This window comes from Haematobia irritans, chromosome 4, assembly GCF_050003625.1.
Source record: "Haematobia irritans isolate KBUSLIRL chromosome 4, ASM5000362v1, whole genome shotgun sequence".
In the NCBI taxonomy this organism is placed as follows: Eukaryota; Metazoa; Arthropoda; class Insecta; order Diptera; family Muscidae; genus Haematobia; species Haematobia irritans.
The window spans coordinates 226,616,014-226,635,997 of NC_134400.1; the positions used below are offsets into that span (position 1 = coordinate 226,616,014).

A 19,984-nucleotide genomic window follows, 5' to 3' on the forward strand; every position below is an offset into this window, starting at 1 on the left:
GTGCACAATATATGAGATATGTTCGACACGAGCACTGTCGTCCGGAAAAACTGATAGTCTGTAAAGCGCATAATGCGTATAGTTGTGGATATGCGAAGATGGGCACCAATATCTCAATCTAAATTTTAGTTTTATAAAATTTAGATTAATGCTAGATTGCTACTTCAAAATATCTTTATTTTGATTATGTCCAAAAATCCTTAAGAGAGGCCAAAATTTTTGGATCCAAGTCAATTTTGTTTTGAGTGTAGAATTCTACATATACAAGGTTCGGGATTTGTTTCACCTTTTTCGCTCTTTGCTTTCTTTAAATATATGTTATATAGTATGGTATGCATGAGTAAGCTTTGGGAATATACAGTCCTCAACGATATATGTTAGCAACAATTTAGTTGAAAATATTGTCGTGAGGCCAAAGATTTCATGTCCTTAAAATACGAATGCAAATTATTCATTTGGGCATAGAAAACGCATTTCTCTAATATAAAGTTTTTTCCTTGTCCAAAAGCCGATAAACTTTTCCATGAAGTCGTCTTGTCCTTATTATTGATTTGACTTAAAAATGAGTATCACAACATGAAAGAAACATTTTTTTAGGTAAGGTCAACTTGACTTCAGAAAAATTCATTAAATTTAAATTCAGAAAAATTCATTAAATTTAATGAAATTATCTTTAAATTTGTTGTCTTTTTGAATCTTGACTACAAAGCAAAAAATCGTTGAAAAAATAGGACATGTTTTTCAACACTTTATTTTAAAGACGTTTTTTACTTGAAACATAGCACAATTTCTACTGGAAGTCGAGTCTGCATTTGGAAAATAAAGTTGTCGTTAACTCGGTTTTAAAGAACTTTGATAGCATATGAAGAAAAAAAGCTGAAAAAATTAAAAATTAAAATTTGCTTCCTAGAAGCAAGTACACAAAACCCAAATTTAAAAGAAAATTGTGTCTTAAAAGTATCCTTACTTGTATTCTCCTCTTCTCTGGCTCGGAATCAATACCAAATGTTTTAAAGTAAAGACAAAATCTTTGGAGCCGGGCATGCTTTTTTTTTAGTGTATATGCATGGTATTGTTACCCATAATTGGATGTGTACATATATTTGTTCATTGGTTTTATAAGTCCTTAAGGAATATTCAAATCGACAAGGAATATTTTTAGTAAATACATAATGGATAATAACATTGATATTGCTGTTGGTTGATGTGGGTTTATGGGTTCGGGAGCTCCACTAAATTTAATTACACAAATATGAATTACGAGTATAATGCTATGATCTATTTTCTAGTTTCGTCTTTTGTTTTACTGGCTCTAGGGGAATTAGTTTTTATTGTTTAGCTAACTTTTCTTTGGAGGCCTTGCTAAATGCAGCTGGTTATAGTCTTGCGCCTATTTCCGGTATTATAATCCGGAATGCTATGATTCGTGCTGTAAAAATGCTATACAACTGGCATTTGATGTTAAAGCAGTTCATATAAATAAATTGGTAATATATTTACATCGTCATATAAAGAAAATTATTTCCTACTTTAATTAAAAAGTTTTTTTTTACAAATTTTAAACAAAATTTTTTGAATAAAAAAACAAATGTCTTCATGTGAACTTTCATGTAAAAATATATTCCATGTTTGGATGTGGCTATAAAAAGCAAGCCAAAATCTTTAAATAAAAAGCAATTTGCTTTTACACGCTTGCTTCACATTCATGAAGAAAATCATCTTGAGCTATTTGAATATGAAGTTTCACAACGCAACTATTGTTATTGCGATCTAGAGTCTATTAGGAAATGTCATATATGAGATTCACGGCCATATGTACATCATTGCCATATATACACCCTCTATTTAAAAATCCACCTACAGAATCACAGAAAGACATTGAGAAAATCAATAAAGAAAACAGAACGACTAACACATAAATTTGAGTTGGGTAACAAAACTAATGATGGTCCGAGAGTAGAGTCATCTTAAAATATTTATAAATTCGTTTCAGTTCTTTGACGCATTCCAGAAACAGTGCTCGAGGAAGAGGTGGAAATATTTATTGAAGTATTCCCTGCTGTAGCCAAAGTGGTACTGCCGTTACTACTTGTGCTTGTGGTTGTTGTGTTTGCACCATTGAAAGGGAAACTTAATACACGTTCTCCTTTTCCAGGCCCAAAGCCAGTACTCGATGTTGACGAAAATAGTTTTATGGGCCTTATGGTGGCATGTCTATTCAGGGGTGGAGCTGTTGAAAGGCCTGTGGTTGTTGTACGCATTGACCACTCATTTTGTTTCAAAAGGAATTGCTTGACATTATATTCCATTTGGGCTATGTCCACATGCTGGTTGTTGGCCTGCAGATCGGGCTGCAGTGTTCTCGTCCTATCACTGTCACTGGGGTAGTATTTGTAGTTGACTATATCACATGTCGGCTGTTCGGGCATTATTTGAGAGCACTGCGAACCGGAATCCGGGGGATCGGGTGATGTGTAGGCCACCGGCAGGCCGGAGCGAGACGTGCGTCTGTAGTACGTCTTTGGTGTACTATAAGAATGACTATTAGATATCGAAGTGCCTGCATGTTTTGCCGGTGAATCGGGAACATTTGTGGCAGTATTATTTGCTTGCACGGAAAATTCTATTGGACTATCATTGTTTGGTTCAGACTTGGGTGAAAGGGATTCATCGGAAGTTTTTATGGTGTCGTCTTGACTCGAGTTGGTGACTTGTTGGAATTGGGGTGTTGTCTTATAGCCCGAGTCCAAGGACATTTTCTCCACCGACACTGAGTCCAAGTGATCTAGGGTGGAAAACGATGATGACTGGTTTTCTGTGGCTGAGGATTCGCAATGATTGAGCTTCTCTAAATCTGGATGATACGGTTGCTGACGCTCCAGTTGCTGTGTGTTATTCTGGACCCATTCGGCTACCCGACTTAGTTGCTGTCGCCTCAGTATAACCGTCTCGTGAAAGTCTATATTGTCATTCAGGGAACTCGATTGAGTACCAGCAGAGTTTTTACAACTATTATCACAAGTCACGGGAGTGTGCTGTAAAACCATTCCCGTGTTCGTTTCTGTTTTCTTGTCACCTAACAATTTATCAGTCTTTTCTTCTGCAGCCAATAACGAAAGCTCATCATTTGCGTTTGGTCGCTTTGGATCCTTAGCGGTTGCCATTTCATCAGTTTGACCATTACAGTTATTGTCAACACGCTTCGTATTTGTCAACTCGGCCTGTGGATTTTCTACCTCTAGGGCCTCCTTGGCTGCTTCTATTGCTGTGTGCTGTTGCTGGTCATTGTTTAGGGTAGCCTTGGATGTTATAATGTCCTTACCATCATCGAGTTCTTCATCCAATAGGCGTTCCCGCCTTCGATATATGATGGGTGTGATAGCCTCAATTGACTCGATATTGTCTAGAAGGATATTACTTTGTCCATTCTGTTGGATGCGCATTGCGCAAAGACGGGGTCCACGGTTCTTGGGATTTTCAGCCTGCAATGACAAAATTATTAATCTCTAAACGAGTCCACTCTAAGATATGTCACTTACCTTAATGGTTTTAATGAGATTCCTATTGAAATTCTCAAACATCTTTGCACCCTCACAGCTACTTGTTTTGCTCCACACACTCGTCACACTTCCAGTCATCGCTGTTTTAACCAGTCCACCAGACAGAGAGGCTTTCGATGTCTCCAAAGCACTTTTAGTGCTAGCGGTGGGTGACTTTATAGGCTCTCTCGAAATGGATCGTCGTAGTTCACATGAACTCTCAGTTCTAAGCTTTGTCTTAACATACAGAGGATCCTCGGCCGATTCTTCTGGAATATTTTCCCTCAAATTGGAGCCAAGTAAGGGCCTCTCTTCGTCCAAGACATCGTTATTGCCATTGATGTCTTCTATAATTTTTTTAGACTTTTGTAAGATTGTTTGTTTTGTCTTCTCCTCCAGTAAATTTAGTGCTGTTCCTCCGCCGTCTATGAAACGACGTTGATAGTGACTACCCGATTTCATGTTTTCCAGTAAGGTACTATAGGACAGCTTGATCGGAGCCATTGGCGTTATACCACCACTTTTGTGAGTGTAAGACCTCTCGCACAATCTATGACCCAAAATGGGATTAACCATGAGGTCGTCCTTTTTGGCAGGTGTAAAAAGTTTATCCATTTCATTTAGATCTGATACAGAGCTCTTGGTTTCTGATATCACTGAATCGCTGGACTTGAGTAAATTTTTCGTATATGGGCTATTGGTACGCGATGGCGAATTCAGATTGCTGTAACATCGCAAACACAACTGTGCACCGGTTTCATTTAGGTTTTCATTGCTGCAGTTTTTCGTTAAGGAAAAGGGCGTTTGTGTGGCAACCGAGTAGGAATGTGATACGTCTGCCAATACTGTTAGATCTTTGGAACATTGACATGTACCACAATGCTTCACTTCTCCGGCTTTTAACTCTTCTTGTAGAAATTTTGCCATGATCACCGGCGAAATCATATCGTTGTCATTGATTGTAACTCCTCCATTGCTCTGTCCTCCATTAGTAACACTTCGAACTCCACTGTTAGATGTGATCATTTCATTGTTATTGTTAATAGTATCGCTATTAAAGTTGTTGTTATTCGTCATCGTGAATGATGGCTCCGAATTCAAATTGGCATCTGTCGAATAGAAAATATAAAATTATTATGATTTGTTGTCATTGTTGATATGGAATAATTGGAGATGGACCATTATTTAAGATAGAACGTTCACATGTTACTTATCAATACGTGCTACCCAATTTCGAATGTTATTTTTATGAAATTCCTGTTCCAAACTTTAAATAATGTTCCATAACTCAATATTAAACGTTAGTTTTATTAGTTTTTGTTTTTGTGATTTAAATCTATGTGATTGCAAATTAATTAATTAAATTAACAAATTAAAAAGGAAAACGCAAATAAATCAATACAAAGTGTTCAACTACTAAAATAAATAGTAAATCGGCAGCAAACACGAAAAATAAATATTTACAATTAAAATTCCACAAAAACATTGTCATTGCGCTCAATAGCAGAAGTCCTCTTTCATTTGAAAAATAATTTTGAAATGCAACAACCGTTTGTTTTGTTGAGAGTCCAAGCTATGAAATGTTGCAAAAATCAATCAATTGCTGAGTGGTAATTGTAGTGATGTTTGTTTGTGTGGCTCAAGGCTAGTTGGTTGTGCAGGCTTTACAAATGGTATAATTTTATCAAAGTGAGGAATGCCACAAAATTAACTGGGAAACACACACACTCCAATTATGGTCTGATTGCATATAGAGAAAGGGTTGTTAATTGAAATTCGAGCAGGATAGCAGAGAAGATAGTTTCGACGCATCGTTTCTAGTTGTGTTACAGAAAACCGAAATCTATGAGAACAAGACTAAACAAAGATGTTTATCATACACTCATAGAAAAAAGTCTGCTAAAAACAGCAGTCTATGTCTGCTGTTATATTTTTGTACTTCAGGGCCTAAAGTAGAATTACATACCATGCGTTCAATGCGTCCAAAGAGTAAAAATTTCTCTTTGAAATCAAAAGCTCGAATAGTCTGCCGCAAACAGAAAAAAATCAACTCTTCCATCAACGCACGGATTGACGCATGGTGTGTAATTCAACCTTAATGAACAACAATTTATAAAATTTTTAGGTTATAAATTTTCCCCCAAAGCATATTTAAGAACCAAAAGTAGTTATTGGTATATTTTTGCACTGTAATATATCTACAAGCTCCTAAATACGATCAGCAAACATTTTGTTTGCTGTTATGTCTCAATTCCATAAAGATTCAGATTTTTGGTCAAATACTATAGATGTTCATAAAATATTGTTTTAATTATGCTAGGATAGCTCCTAAGTTGACATTTTTATTTGTTTTAGCCAAAACAAAACATGTTTTAGTGTAATCGAGCTTAAAAAATAGCAGGAAATGCTACTAACAAATTTCTTTGGGTGTACTCTTAATATTATCATGACGACGGAGCATACCAGAATATCAGAGAATAAAATTGAAAGAGAGTAAGATGAAGGATTGTAGGGTCGTGAGCATGCGAACGAAGTTTATAGCACATTGATCTCAAATAGGAGTGACAAACTTTAACGCACATATGACAAAACAAAGATCCCGTCATTTGGGAGGAAAATTGCAAAGATTGAATTTGAATCACACAAAGTGACTTTCCGACTTTTACCAATTTTTTGTAATGTCCCCCACATTCAGTTCATCTGCTGCTTTATATTCTGTATTGACGGGTGTTTGTTTGTCCCTTATGATGAAGTTAATTACTGAATTATTAACTTTAATTTTATTTTATAAAAATTATGTTTATATAAACCCACCCTACAGTTAATAATGAATATTTACAATTTATTCAAAATACTCATGAAGCATTCAAATGATTAGTAAGCAATGTGAGAGCTACTTGTGTCTGATTTTTTCCCATTTTAAAGTGCAAATATGCAAACATTCAGCTAGTGTCTGTAAGAGTATTGGGGGTGATTGTATTGCTACCTATAGAATTCGAAACAAAAAGTAAATAATTAAATTGGAATAATAAATTAAAGCAAATAAAAATGGTGGCACAAAAGCATGGTCTACTAACACTTACCGAGGCCCCTCATAGAATATACCATGGCGGTGGGAGGAAATGGACAAGACTCGCGCGGCGGTGAATCTGATGCAGGAAGAACTTTGTAGGCAGCTGTTGTTGATACACCCACGCCAGTTATACTCCCTTCGGAATCTGAATGGGAATTTGTATCCAAACGCATGTATGTTGATACCTTGGATTGAATATCAATAGGAAGCTGTAAATGAACAGGGGAAGAAATAAAATTTATTTTATAATAATAATTACATTTCATCAGAGTCTGTGTGGCTTAGAGATCATTAGTATTCGTAAGTGTTTAAGCTTGAATCCTGGTCTCTATACAGTAAAAAAGTTCTCTTATTGCAACTGCAATGAATAGGAGCATGCTTCCTTTGCACGAATTTACGATAAATGTTCCCTGATGCTGTGTGAAATATTTAGGTACCCAGGTACAATTGAAGAAATCAGTAAATTGTATACAAAAGCGTAATAAGACGTAATCCCTTCACGACGTAAACCAATATTTTTGGAAAGTACTTCATTCCTAACCGCAAGCTGAACCTTTAACAATAGCTCTGTAACTATAGAGAGGTAAGCTCATTCATAAAGCAATAATACCATATAAACATAGAAAGTAAACTATTTTATGGGATGCAAATTTTGGACTAAACTGTATTCAAGTTTCTGAGATTTCCGTAATGTGTTGTTAAAATAACGATAATTTACTGATATTTTGGATCTTTTTAACTACCATTTTCGAAATTCTTTCTCGGAAAGAAAAAATGACGTACAAGCAAAGAAAAAAATCATTGACGTACTAACTTCCTAATAATTTTGTACGGTTATAAGAATAATACGTGGAATAAAGAAAATTGCATTAGGCCCGGCAAAGTTTCATAATAATTTTTAAAAATAAACTACAACAAAATATTTGTTTTGCAATTTGCAAAATCTTTAGTATCAGTTTAACGACATAGTATCAGTTTAAAATATTTAAAGTGTAAAAAGCGGATTTCAACCAGAGACCAGTACTATGTTTGGTTTTACCATTGATAATCAATACATTTTCAAGATAAAGACAAACAATTGAAATTCCTAACTAACATACAATTAAATAATGTATTGCAATTTCCTTACCGATGAAATTTTTTGAGGCACAAAACTGTCCGGCTTACACTGCAGCAATTGTATAGCCAAATTGATATCTGTCTTATACCGCTCCTGAAAGAAAATGAGAAAAGAAAGAAAAAAATAATTTAATCTTATGGCTTTACCTTATATGCAATTTGTTTTCCTGGTGTCGACATGGATTTGACGTAGTATAATTTTATGGTAGTATTTTGTCTTTTTATTGTTTGAAATGCCATTAAGAAATTAGATCTTTCATTGGGAATATATTTATGTATATACACAAAATATTTTTATTGTTTAAGTTGTATGCAATTCTACACACAAAAAAAATTTTTTTGATTTCAATCACGAAAATCGCGGATTCAATCATTTTTTTAATTGAAATGTCTTCAATCACGAAAATGATAGTATCAATCACCCATTTTGATTGAAAACCAACACGATTTTTAATTAAAAATTTAATTGACTTTTGTCACGGAATCAATTAATTGTGTGATTGAATCAATTAAAAACGTGATTGATTTTTAACATAAAATTCAATCATAGTTTTAATTGAATCAATTAAAATTTTAATTAATTTCGCGACAAAAATCAATCAACTATTTGATTCATTCAATTAAATAATTAATTGAAATTGGCTATAAATTTCGATCAAAAAATTTATATATTGCAACCTCAAAATCTTATTTAGTTTTCTTTTTCTTTTGAAATTAAAGAAAATATGTGTTTCTTATAAAACATATTTAATATTTTATTATTTTTTGAATTATGCAATAGACAGATAATTTTGGTTCTTGTCATTTGTATTTTGTTCTAACATAACTTACAAATACAACTACTATCAATAACAACTATAGGGTGAAAAAATAAATTATATAAATCATTATCTTCCTTATAATAATAACCGTGTTAGCATGTTCCTTCTAATATGTAGATGCGCCTAGATTTCCAATAAATCAGCAGCCTGTAAGCTAAATTAGTTTTTCTGAAAGTAAACAGAATAATTCGAATTTCATTTTGTTCAATTAAAAGTTAATTTTGTTAAACATTACCTGCATAGAATATCAAGTTCAATTCATAGTTCCAGGTTGCAGATTTATAATCTTCTTTTGCAGTTGTAGTCTTTTAGCATAAAAATGTGTATTAAGGAGCTCGGTAATTTAAGTTTAGTAACAATTCCTTTCCAAAATTTCCACACATTAAAAACGTCTATTAAAATTTGAACCAATCAAAGACAAAAATAATGGGAAAGCAATGTAATATTTGGTATTATATTGATGATACTTTGCAAATTCTGGAAATAGAAAAAAAAATATAAATGGAAAATACATATATTTATTATTTTCGGATATTTTTCATATTTTTAAGTCCAAAAGAAAGAACTTTTTTACCATTACATAATTCAGCTCATTAGTTTATATACCAGATATACTGCTCTCTACTTGGGTTCAAACTGAAAAAGGCAGGTAAAACAAAAATGCAATTTAATGCCAACGCTACTTCGCAACTTCAAGGTGAATCTTCCACCAAACCCATACCGCTTTTGGTTTTAAGAAAACTAGGAGTGAAAAAAATTTATAATTTTAAAAGATCAATACGGTACCCACTTTTTTATTGCAAACATATTATTATATATTTGATAAAATGATGGAGTTGATGGGATTGATTGGTCAATTTCACGAAATAAAATTGTTCACTAAAAGAAATGAATAAAAAATATATTATTTTAGTCCGTTTAATGTAAACAGGCTTCAATGGAAAACGGTATTCACATTTCACAATTTCTTACCTTCAATAAACGTAGATTGTTTTCCATTTTTACAATGCCACAAAACACAAGCACAGGTAATTTCAAATGCGTTCTGTCATATATTTTTTTCAAACCTTTACCACGTGGCCGTTTGTTGTTGCACACTTTATTTATGTCAACTCTTTGCTATGGTTTGTTGTTGCGTTCAAAATATTTATGCACACATTTTGAATGCAGCAGACAGAATGTCGCCAATCATGTTTTTCAATTTACGCGAAAAACAAAAACCCAACCGTTCGTTACGAGTTACTTCCACAGACTGATCTCTCCATCATACATTGTTGAATAAAAACCCATTCTCTTGTTCTCTTTTCGCTCTTTCCATTGCTCAAAATTATTCAGTTTCAATCACAAAGGTGATTGGATCAATCACATGTGTAATTGGAAACGGAAAAAATTTCAATCACGTTTGTAATTGAAAATTATTGATTAAGAAATTGATTGAATCAATTAATATTTTAATTGGAAACGTAACAAATATCAATCATTTTTTTAATTGGTTTTTATTCGGATTTGATTAAATAATTAATTGAATTAATTAACATATTAATTGAATCCGTTTCCAAATTCAATTAAGTGTTTAATTGAAAAAATTTTGGTGATAATTTTTTGTGTGTAGGTATGCAATAGTATGGAAACAAGTAAAATATTCGATACCTATGGCTGTGTACACGGATGAAAAAGACTGTTTTTCATATGTTTGGCTATAAACATTATATGTTTGGAACACAAATTTTTAAACACAATATTTTTAAGAGCAAGCATATAATGTTCATAAACTAGCATAACATGTTTGGGACATATATGTTAATATGTTATGTTGGGACATATATGTTAATATGTTTGGGACATAAAATGTTTGTAAATATAATATGCTTGGATGCAAACATATATTAATTTAGAAATAGTCTATAAACATATATGTGTTTAGTAGCTTGGAGCGCTATTTAACGGAGCGATATTGAATTAAGTTGGTGGTTGTTGCTTGTTATTACAAAATTAACATTTTATTTTTCCTTGGGCAATTGATCAGCTACTTCTTTGATCCTTACAAACTGTGTGGTCCGCTGTTCGAATCCCCGTCCGGCAAAAGGTAAAATTAAAATAAAAAAAATCATACAATTGAATAATTTCTTCTACAATGTTTGTATTACAGAAAAAGGTGCTAAGAACTAAAAAATCTCGTGGAAGTGAGAAAGATGTGGGGGAATATAGAATTGGGCAGAAACAAAATTTTGAGCATTCAGGTCGAAAACCTATGTTGTTAGCACCTATATTACCTGTTTATTTTCATAATTCATTATGATTGTAAATATATAAATAAATAAATAAAATGTTGAGCACAATATTGTTTGGGAGAATTTTTTTAAGCATATAATATTTTTGGGTGCAAAATGCTTCCAAACATATTATATGTTCACATAATAACATATTGGTTTTTGGAAGACAACATTATTGAATTTGGATGCAAAAATACAAAATGTTTGGAACTTAGACTACCCAAACATATATTGTTTAGACCAATATGCTTTCAAACATATTATATATTGGAAGAGATCAAACATATATATGTTTGGGCAATACCCAAAAATGTATATGCTTGAAGCAAAATATGTTTGGGAGTATATGTTACAGAAGCGATTTTTTGTGAGCGTGTAGCTTGTCTACCCACACACCAAGGGTTGGAATTATTATGTTCCTCGGGGGAAATTTGTATATACATGTTCAAAAAGAAAACCACAGATTCCGACTCGTTTTAAAATTATTCACATTATCAATAAGATGATCACTGAACATTGTGAACGAATTGAAGATTTTTAGAGAAAGCCCATCAAGGTATCTGTGCCTTTTACTGACATCTCGCTCTCTGCTATCTAGATGAAGATTAATTAATTTGAAATCTCCTAAAAAAGTAATTAGTAGATTTATTGATTGGTTCTCAATAGAATATTTTCTCCAATATACCAATGTACCCGTACCCGAATAAGTGGAAATTACAACCAATGTTCGTTGGTCTAAAATGTATTTGTATGAATTTCATAATGAAATGATTTACAGTTTAGATGGTAAATAATCATGGGCAAAACGTAACATAAGTGAATTCTTAGTTTAATTTTTCCGTGGTGTAATGCACTATGAATTCCTTACAGCCGACCAACATATTATTATAATAAACGTCGATCAGTCTATTTTCAATAGTTGGTTTGAGTTTCATGGATGGACTTGTAGTTTCACTATAGTTGACATATCCACAGAAGACATAAAATTATGTGCTACCAAGCAAGGAAACCAATGACAAATTCTTCTAATACCTCATTCATATTAGATTTCAAATGTCATTTGCTTTATAAAAAAGGATTTCAAATCAACTTTTATTGGATTTCGAGCCTAATGTGAATGAGGTATTAATAACGGTATTTTCTGGAAGGATGTTTGTATTAATAAAATTTCCCAAAACAAAACTCGCAATTTCTTTACGCAGCTTTTTAAACTGTACTAAAACCACTAATGTAATTGGTTGGTCCCATTGGACCTCATCACACAGAAACGCACTAAACTGCTTCAAATACCCATAAAAACCGATTTAATGATTCAATCACATAAAAATTAAAAATTTCCAACTTAAAACACGTTTTTACAAGAAGTCAAAAACCATCACGCGGCAAATCATATAAAAGATAAAGTTATGCATGAATAAAAACCAAAGGGTCCACCGGGACCTCATCACGTACAGAAGGGTTAAGTATACAAAAATCGGCAAATACTCAAGTTGGGGAATTTTATTGGTTAAATTTTTGGCCGGAAAACTCACAAAGAACCAAGACGGTATCCGACGTTAAATAATTGAGGTGAATTAAACCTTCGGATGCCGGACAATATATATACATCGAAGCCGTAGTATAGTGTGAACTGTCTTTGAGACCCTCACATTATAAAAACCGATCGAATACTATCTACATATATGGCTTTGGATGTACCCAGGTTGAATTTAAATACTAATTTATGGTATTTATTTATTCACTATTAAATTACAATTAAAATTGATAACTCAACGAAGTTTGATGGCTATGACAACTAAGGTCTTAAGCTCTTAATTTAAATAAACTGTATCGAAATGTTTGGGTATAAAGAGATACATTTTATAAAATCATTATTATTGACGAAATATTATTTTGGTTATGTTTGTGAAGCAAAAGTTGAGCATTTCAATGTGTGCTGTAAAAACGATGACGCTTTAATGCGAAGAAAAATCTAAAACTCACGCCTGCATTTTTTTTTCATTCTATTCTGACGTATTTCCATCCACTGATGCGTATGAACGACACAAACCTGCAACGCAAAGATCACACGTATACGTAATGGTGTACTAAGAAACCCCATTGCAGATTGATCTAGATTTCTCGCTAAAAATGAAGTACTCATCAGAGAGTTGCAACCGGTGGCTTTTTTTCGTATTGCAATCTTACCCACAAAATGTCGCTGGCAGTGAGTAAGACACCAATTAAATACCATGCGATCTTTAACATTGATACAAATGCGTGAATTAAAACACCACTAACATAGTATATAACGGGAGCCACCGTGGTGCAATGGTTAGCATGCCCGCCTTGCATACACAAGGTCGTGGGTTCGATTCCTGCTACGACCGAACACCAAAAAGTTTTTCAGCGGTGGATTATCCCACCTCAGTAATGCTTGTGACATTTCAAAGCTTTTCTAAGTGGTTTGACTGGAATGTGGAACGCCGTTCGGACTCGGCTATAAAAAGGAGGTCCCTTGTCATTGAGCTTAACATGGAATCGGGCAGCACTCAGTGATAGGAGAGAAGTTCACCACTGTGCTATCACAATGGACTGAATAGTCTAAGTGAGCCTGATACATCGGGCCGCCACATAACCTAACATAACCTAGTATATAACAACGTTCGTAGGCGGTGTCTTGCAATCTTAAACGAATCGACATCGTAACAACGCTCGGTAAAAAAAAACAAGAGTGGCACTTAAGTGTGAAACAATTGAAAACAATCTTGTTTCCTAAATATCTACACACAAAAAAAATTCACGAAAATTTTTCTAATTAAAATTTTAATTGAGTTTTAACAAATATTCAATTAAAAATTTAATTGATTCAACAAATCTCAATTACTCAATTTGTTGAGTAATTGTTGTTATTGAGCACTCAACAACAACAATTACCAGCAGTTGGCATTAGCTTAAGAGAATTGAGAGAGTACCAAATAAGAGAATGCCAAACTGTTGAGATATGGGTAACCAATTTGTGTGATTGCTTTACTACGGTGTTTTCGAGAGACCAACACTCATACTAACAAACACCGACAGTCGTCGGTTGCATTGGATATTGGTGGTTGAAATTGTTTTTATCAATTGGTGTTCTAAGATTGGAAATATACGTGTTTACTAAATACACTGGTCGGTTGCGATAGATCGCAGCCGTTCTCTGGTACTCATCATTATGATCCATCCAAGCACTTTCTAAAAACTCCTAGATAATAGTTCCGAACTTAACCTTAAGAAATGTCTGCGATATGAGAAACAATAAACAAAAAACATCTCAAGTGCAGATAATCATCTTTTGAAGCAATCACCGTTTGACGAAATGTAGTTATTTCCTCCAAATACGTATACAAACTACGTCAAATAAAGCCAATTAGGAAAATTAATTATGGAATTTGGCTCACTCGCTCACACACATCTACTCGTAAAGAGCTTATGCTCTAATCCATTATGAGTACTAAACGAAAAAAAATCTGGATTATTAATGTTTCATGTTCATTCAACCTTTTTCCTTAGGTTTGATTCATTCGATAAAATGACTACTTAGTCACGTTTAGAAGTATAATAATATTCGCCTGAGCAATTGAACTCGGATGGGGTCTACCCTCTCCGTATCCATTTATTTTGTCAAACAAACTCTCTTAAAGTTGTTAACAAACTTTAAGATTAATAAATTCATACATATTCAAAAGTTGTATAAAACATCTATAATCTATATGTCGCAAAATATTTACTAGTAAATATTTCCGGTTACAAATATTTTGACGTAAAACACAAAGTGGAAATTTTCGTTTCTGAAAGAGTCCAGGAACTTTATTAATATAGCCGAATCCAAACAGGATATCACGTATGTTACAGTATTTATAGCATTGCCGTCAGAATTAGAATCATTAGAGCGTTGTTGTTTAGTTACCCCTCATTTTCAAGAAGGCCCGTTAGAGTTACGTTTGCTAACGAACTTGTAAACTATACGATGTCATCCCTCATATATTCGCATGTGTCTGTTCGAACTAAATGATCCAATTAAAACTGAACGTTGAAGATATACCTTCAAAAGATACACTGAAAAAAATATTTATGTGATATTAAAGATTACGCAACCTAAATTTTAGGATGCGAAATTTACAAAATATTAAGGACACTTTTCTTTAAAATAATGAAAAATTTAATTAAAATAACATTTATAATCTTTGATTAAATTTTTTATTAAATTTAGGACACAAATTTTGGAAATTTGCATCCTACTGTTAAAGTCTTTGAACTAAGGCAGATTTTCCTTAAAGTAAAGAAACACATTTTTAATTTAAAGAAAAATATTGAATTTTTAGGTATAAGATGAAAACGCTTCAAATATAGGCTAAGACTTATTTTGAGAATTTAGCATCTTTGGTTTAATTTTTTTTTTTGAATTAAGAAAACATTTTTTACTTTGTAGTATCCGTAACTGGCATTTTTTGTACGTGAATAACTTTATTAATATACAGAGAAAAGAGAATGGAATTTGATATATGAGATCTGTATCCTTATTTTGATTTTTTTTATCCTAGATTTAAGTAGGTTGCTAATATTTTTATTTTAAAGAAGCCGCTCGGAATCACTACCAAAATCCTTAAGGGATTTTGTACCCAAGTAATTTGTTTGAGTGTAGACGTGATTAATTCATATATGAGCAAAAGTGCAAACAGGTATTAACATTTTTCGCACTGGTTGCAAAAGAAAATAAGAAATATCGATACTGTAAAATCAAGTACATCTTGTACAGTGTTGACTACTTTTTTTTTAGTTTTTATGCTTAGAAGATTAAGTAAAATATAAAATTTGCAATTTGTCGGTATTCGGACGGATGTTCTAGCATTCTGAATCCAATTTACATACTAACAAAGCAACAAGAAAACTATACCCAATCTTTTTATTTTGTTATTCTTAGTTTCTTCTTCAATCGTTTCATTACCATTTGGATTTCAGCTTCTGTTGACTAAACTACTGCCCAAAGAAAAATAGTATACTTGTCAAATTGATTAGGTCAAAACCACAACGGTTAGATGAATGATCGTTTCAGTACTACCACATTTCCCATCAGCATCCTCTACTTACAGTAAAACTACCAATTATCAGAATAAATACGGGCAATTCACTAAATCTACTGCGAAGTACACTCGAACAAACCGAAAAAGGTTTTTACTAGTAGATTTTACATTCATAAAGTCATTCAAACTAAAATCGAACTTGTATGCAGGTCGCTGGGTTTGTTTTCATTATGAGTATACATCCTCTTACTTCAATCATTTTGTTTCGTTATTGTTGGCTTCTTCTTCAATTTTTTCATTAATGATTTATCCTAACCAATTTGACAAACATACTTTTCCTCTATTGGTTAAGCACTCCGGTAGTTTTGTTAACATATGATTTTAAACCGATATCGAAATAAGCTGTTATGAAATTCCAAAGGGTTTCAAAGAATGCAATGAATTTTACAAGGGAATTTTATGAAAAATTTTAAAAGTCTACGCTGCCATCTTTGTTTATCATCTCTACGCCATACATGGCTAAATCTTCACCTTCCATTTGAGCCGCAAACAGATAACAATCGATAGTTACCAGCAGCAGAACAAGATAAAATTACTTTCATAAACCATTTTGGAACAGATCTCAACCGTCATCATATAGTCTGCTATACTTCATACTGCCAGTAATACTATTGCCTAGCCTTGAATTACATGTTTCCAAGCACCACCAACCATTGAAGAGAATAAAGATAACATGGACGATAACTATCTTCAATGTAGCCATACTGGTGATGATGATGACATTGATGCCAATAGCCATGATTATCCAGTGTACAGAAACGCCATTCCGGCATCAAAATGGTCTTCTGTAGTACGTTCTGTATGTATGCTACGATATGCTCATAGGTCACACAATTCATGCAAAAAATGAACTAGTTGTGAAGAAAGTTTAACTTCTTGTAGCGCCAAAGACATTTTTATTGGTTTGAACGATGTGATTTTCGTAGAAATTAGGTAGAATGCATTCCATATATTAGTTAACATTTTCCTATATTTATGTACCCTTATACTACAGAATGAAAAAAAAAAACTGAATTGAATTCATATATGGAATGAATTTATTGAACTTTTTCATTCATTAGGACAAATTGTACATTTTTGTGGTAAACCTTTTTACTTCAAACTCAGAACTGCTTACCTTCGTTTTTAAATATAATTTTATTTATTTATATAGGCAATTTTTCTTCAATAAAATACACGTTTTATTAGTATATTAAATATAATTATTAAGAATCAACAGCATCGACTGGCCTTGAAATATATTAGTTTATTATTCCACTATTTCCAATTTCCATGTAATGTCATCAACTGTACAACGCGTTTTCCCTTCTTCTTGTACCTTTCACTTTTAATAAGTTGCTGCGTAACGAGTTTGTCCTCCTTTTACAATTTCCATACTACAAATATAAAAAAATCATACACCAATTTTTTCCAAAAGGTTAGCGTCACTGAATGTTACCTGTTAATTGAAGATTCCAAAATGAAGACGAATGAAGGGTTTGATATTCTGTTTTCTTTCTTTATACACCATCACGAACATAATTGTTTGTCACTAATTTAAAATAACAAATATTTTATATATTTTATTTGTTATTTATTATATAATTTTCTAACAATCCCTTCGTATACCATAACAACGCGATTCCAACTAAAAAACAACCCACGCGCAAACATATCGATTACATCGATGACAGGTATCGATTACAGGTAGATAAAAGAAATATCGGAAGATTTCCTATATTCTAACATGTGGGTCTCCTTAAATTTTAAAAGTATTGAATACTTCTTAGTACGAATGAACTAAAATATTTTTCTATGCCAAGTGTTATTCGTATGTATGATAAGCTTTCTGTAATAAAGGAAGTCAGAATTATCATTTTATAAGAAATTTTACTAAATTTGAGGAAACTTGGTTTTAGTTCATATTTTGTTTATTTTTACGAATGCTTTGTTATCAGTGAATAAAATGTTCTTGTTCAGTAGTAAATTCTTATACCCAGCGAAGAAAACAGTATTAGTAAAATTCCGTGTCTATTCTAGTTAATGAACTATTCCTAACTGCTTTCAGTTTAGGATTTTTTACTGAAGCAAGTAAATTTTATTTTAAACAAAAATTTAACTTAATGGAAATAAATTGGCTAAACTAAATTGATGAACAGTTTTTCCTTTAGTTTAGAAGGCACCTTTTTCTGGGGGTGCGTAAACTGATGTATTACCGCTTGGTGTTGCTGAAATTAGGCCGCACCAATGTCAACATGAAAGTATGGCAAGCGTTCATTTTTCTAGCATTCATGATGATGGAATCCTTCATACAGATACACATCACGTATTTTGTGCCAATTGGACCCCTACCAGTAACCCAGATGTTATTTCCTAGGTCTTCGGCATGCTTTTTTAAGTGTAACTTTGTTGGATGGGATGCGCCTGGAATTCCTACATACCCGTCACTTATTTACCTCAAGTATGAATTTTGCTTAAAGCATTGGCTTCGTCATCCAATAAATGCCTAGAGAATTGCGTAAGTTCAATTGGAAACTTGTAACCGGAAGGGGAGAAACAAAAACAAATCACAACTGCTGATGTTGTTTATGGGCTATTGAAAACTCATTGATTTTGTTTTGTTGGTATTTTTTCTTCTTGTATGTTTTTCTTACTCATTACCGTTGTGGATAATGTTTACGGGGCTGAATTTAGGGGTGGCATATCCTTGCAGCTTTCACACTTTAACCTTTATTTGATGCATACTCAACCTTGAATATCCTGCACTGCTTGTGGCCTTTTCACCTTTAACAGACATGTGATTTGAAGTGCTTGTTGTTGCAGAGCATTTTTCTTCACCTGGTGTTGTTAATTCAATTTAATTTAATATCCAATTAAAACCAATAACTTCTCCGAAACCCTAACATAGAAATGAATTTTTCCATAAGACATCTAATAGTCATGTGACCTTAAACTGTAGACCTCATGATGTTCCAATTAGTTTTAAATCAGTAGGAGATATTTTTTATGTATCTTCCGAATAGAGGACTCTTGATTAAAACCCAAAAAAATATCCCAAGAAACCTTTTCTAGATAGATTTTTTGCGAGAATAAAGTGTTGTTTGATTATTGCGAATCAAAAAAAAATAGGTTTTTTATTTTGATCGACATGAGCCTTCATCGTTAAATCGACCCAGAAGATGACCCTCAGCGCAATATTACCGTCAATATGATAAAAATGTCGCAAGGGCATTGCACTCTATCTTAAAAGGCTTTTGTCGAAATCTCACCCAGATCGGATGCCATAAAAGAAAGAAAAATCAATACCGGATGATGACTCAATTCTGTTTTTGGAAGGTATATCTCACAGCAAAATTCAAGTGTACGTTGGCTCTTTCAGAGCAGTGTTTTATGCTGTCCCATTCACCGCATTCTACACCCAGAGAAAAGTGACCCTTTCTTTATGTTAAAATGAACTAATTTTTAAGAAATTTGAACCTCGTATAGCGCTAAAGTCATTTTTATTTGTTTGAACGATGTGACTTTCGTAGAAATTAGAAAGAATGCATTCTACGAGGGCAATTCGGAAACTTCTTAGCCTAGCACAAAAAGCGCAGTAAAAAAAGAAAAAAGTTAAGTGTTTTGGAAACTTCCATATCTGTTATGAACTCATGTTAAATTTTGTTTCGATCTGGCAACTCCTTCATATCGAAACAGGTGTTCAAAAAAGACACATTCGCAATTTTTTTACAATGGAAAAATTAGAAATGCGTGCTGTCATTAAATGTTTACATAAAAAAGGTTTATCGGGACAAGAAATTCATAATGATATGTGTTAGGTGAAAGTGCTCCTTCATATGCAACAGTAAAAAATTGGGTTTCTGAATTTAAACGTGGTCGTACAAGCATTGAAGATGAACCACGTAGCGGACGTCAACAACAACAGAAATTGTAGCAAAAGTGCATGATATGGTATTAAATGATCGACGAATAAAAGTGCGTGAAATTGCTTATATCATGGGCATATCAAATGTTCGAGTCCATTTACTTTTGCATGAAGAACTACAGATGAAAAAGCTTTCTGCAAGATGGGTGCCAC

General features: G+C 33.0%; 1 protein-coding gene and 1 long non-coding RNA gene across 7 annotated transcripts in view; both read right to left on the reverse strand.

The window, feature by feature from the left end:
• Positions 1-1,029: 1,029 nt before the first annotated feature.
• LOC142232881 (tight junction-associated protein 1) overlaps positions 1,030-19,984 on the reverse strand; it is a 101,211-nt gene continuing 82,256 nt past the window's right edge. For 2 of the 6 annotated variants that reach the window (XM_075303582.1, XM_075303584.1), the window contains exons 3-6: positions 7,742-7,825; positions 6,617-6,821; positions 3,540-4,648; positions 1,030-3,482 (exon numbers count right to left, since the gene is read on the reverse strand). In XM_075303582.1, the coding sequence (XP_075159697.1) occupies positions 1,977-3,482; positions 3,540-4,648; positions 6,617-6,821; positions 7,742-7,825 (2,904 nt within the window). In that variant the 3' untranslated portion in view covers positions 1,030-1,976. Of the gene's footprint in view, positions 3,483-3,539; positions 4,649-6,269; positions 6,526-6,611; positions 6,822-7,741; positions 7,826-19,984 lie in introns of those variants that run through there. The other 4 variants (XM_075303583.1, XM_075303585.1, XM_075303586.1 and 1 more) reach the window with 4 other exon arrangements.
• Positions 8,460-8,922, reverse strand: LOC142236962 (uncharacterized). Its single transcript, XR_012722281.1, has 2 exons — positions 8,788-8,922; positions 8,460-8,720 (listed from the first exon to the last, which is right to left on the reverse strand). It is a non-coding gene; the product is annotated as an uncharacterized LOC142236962 (long non-coding RNA).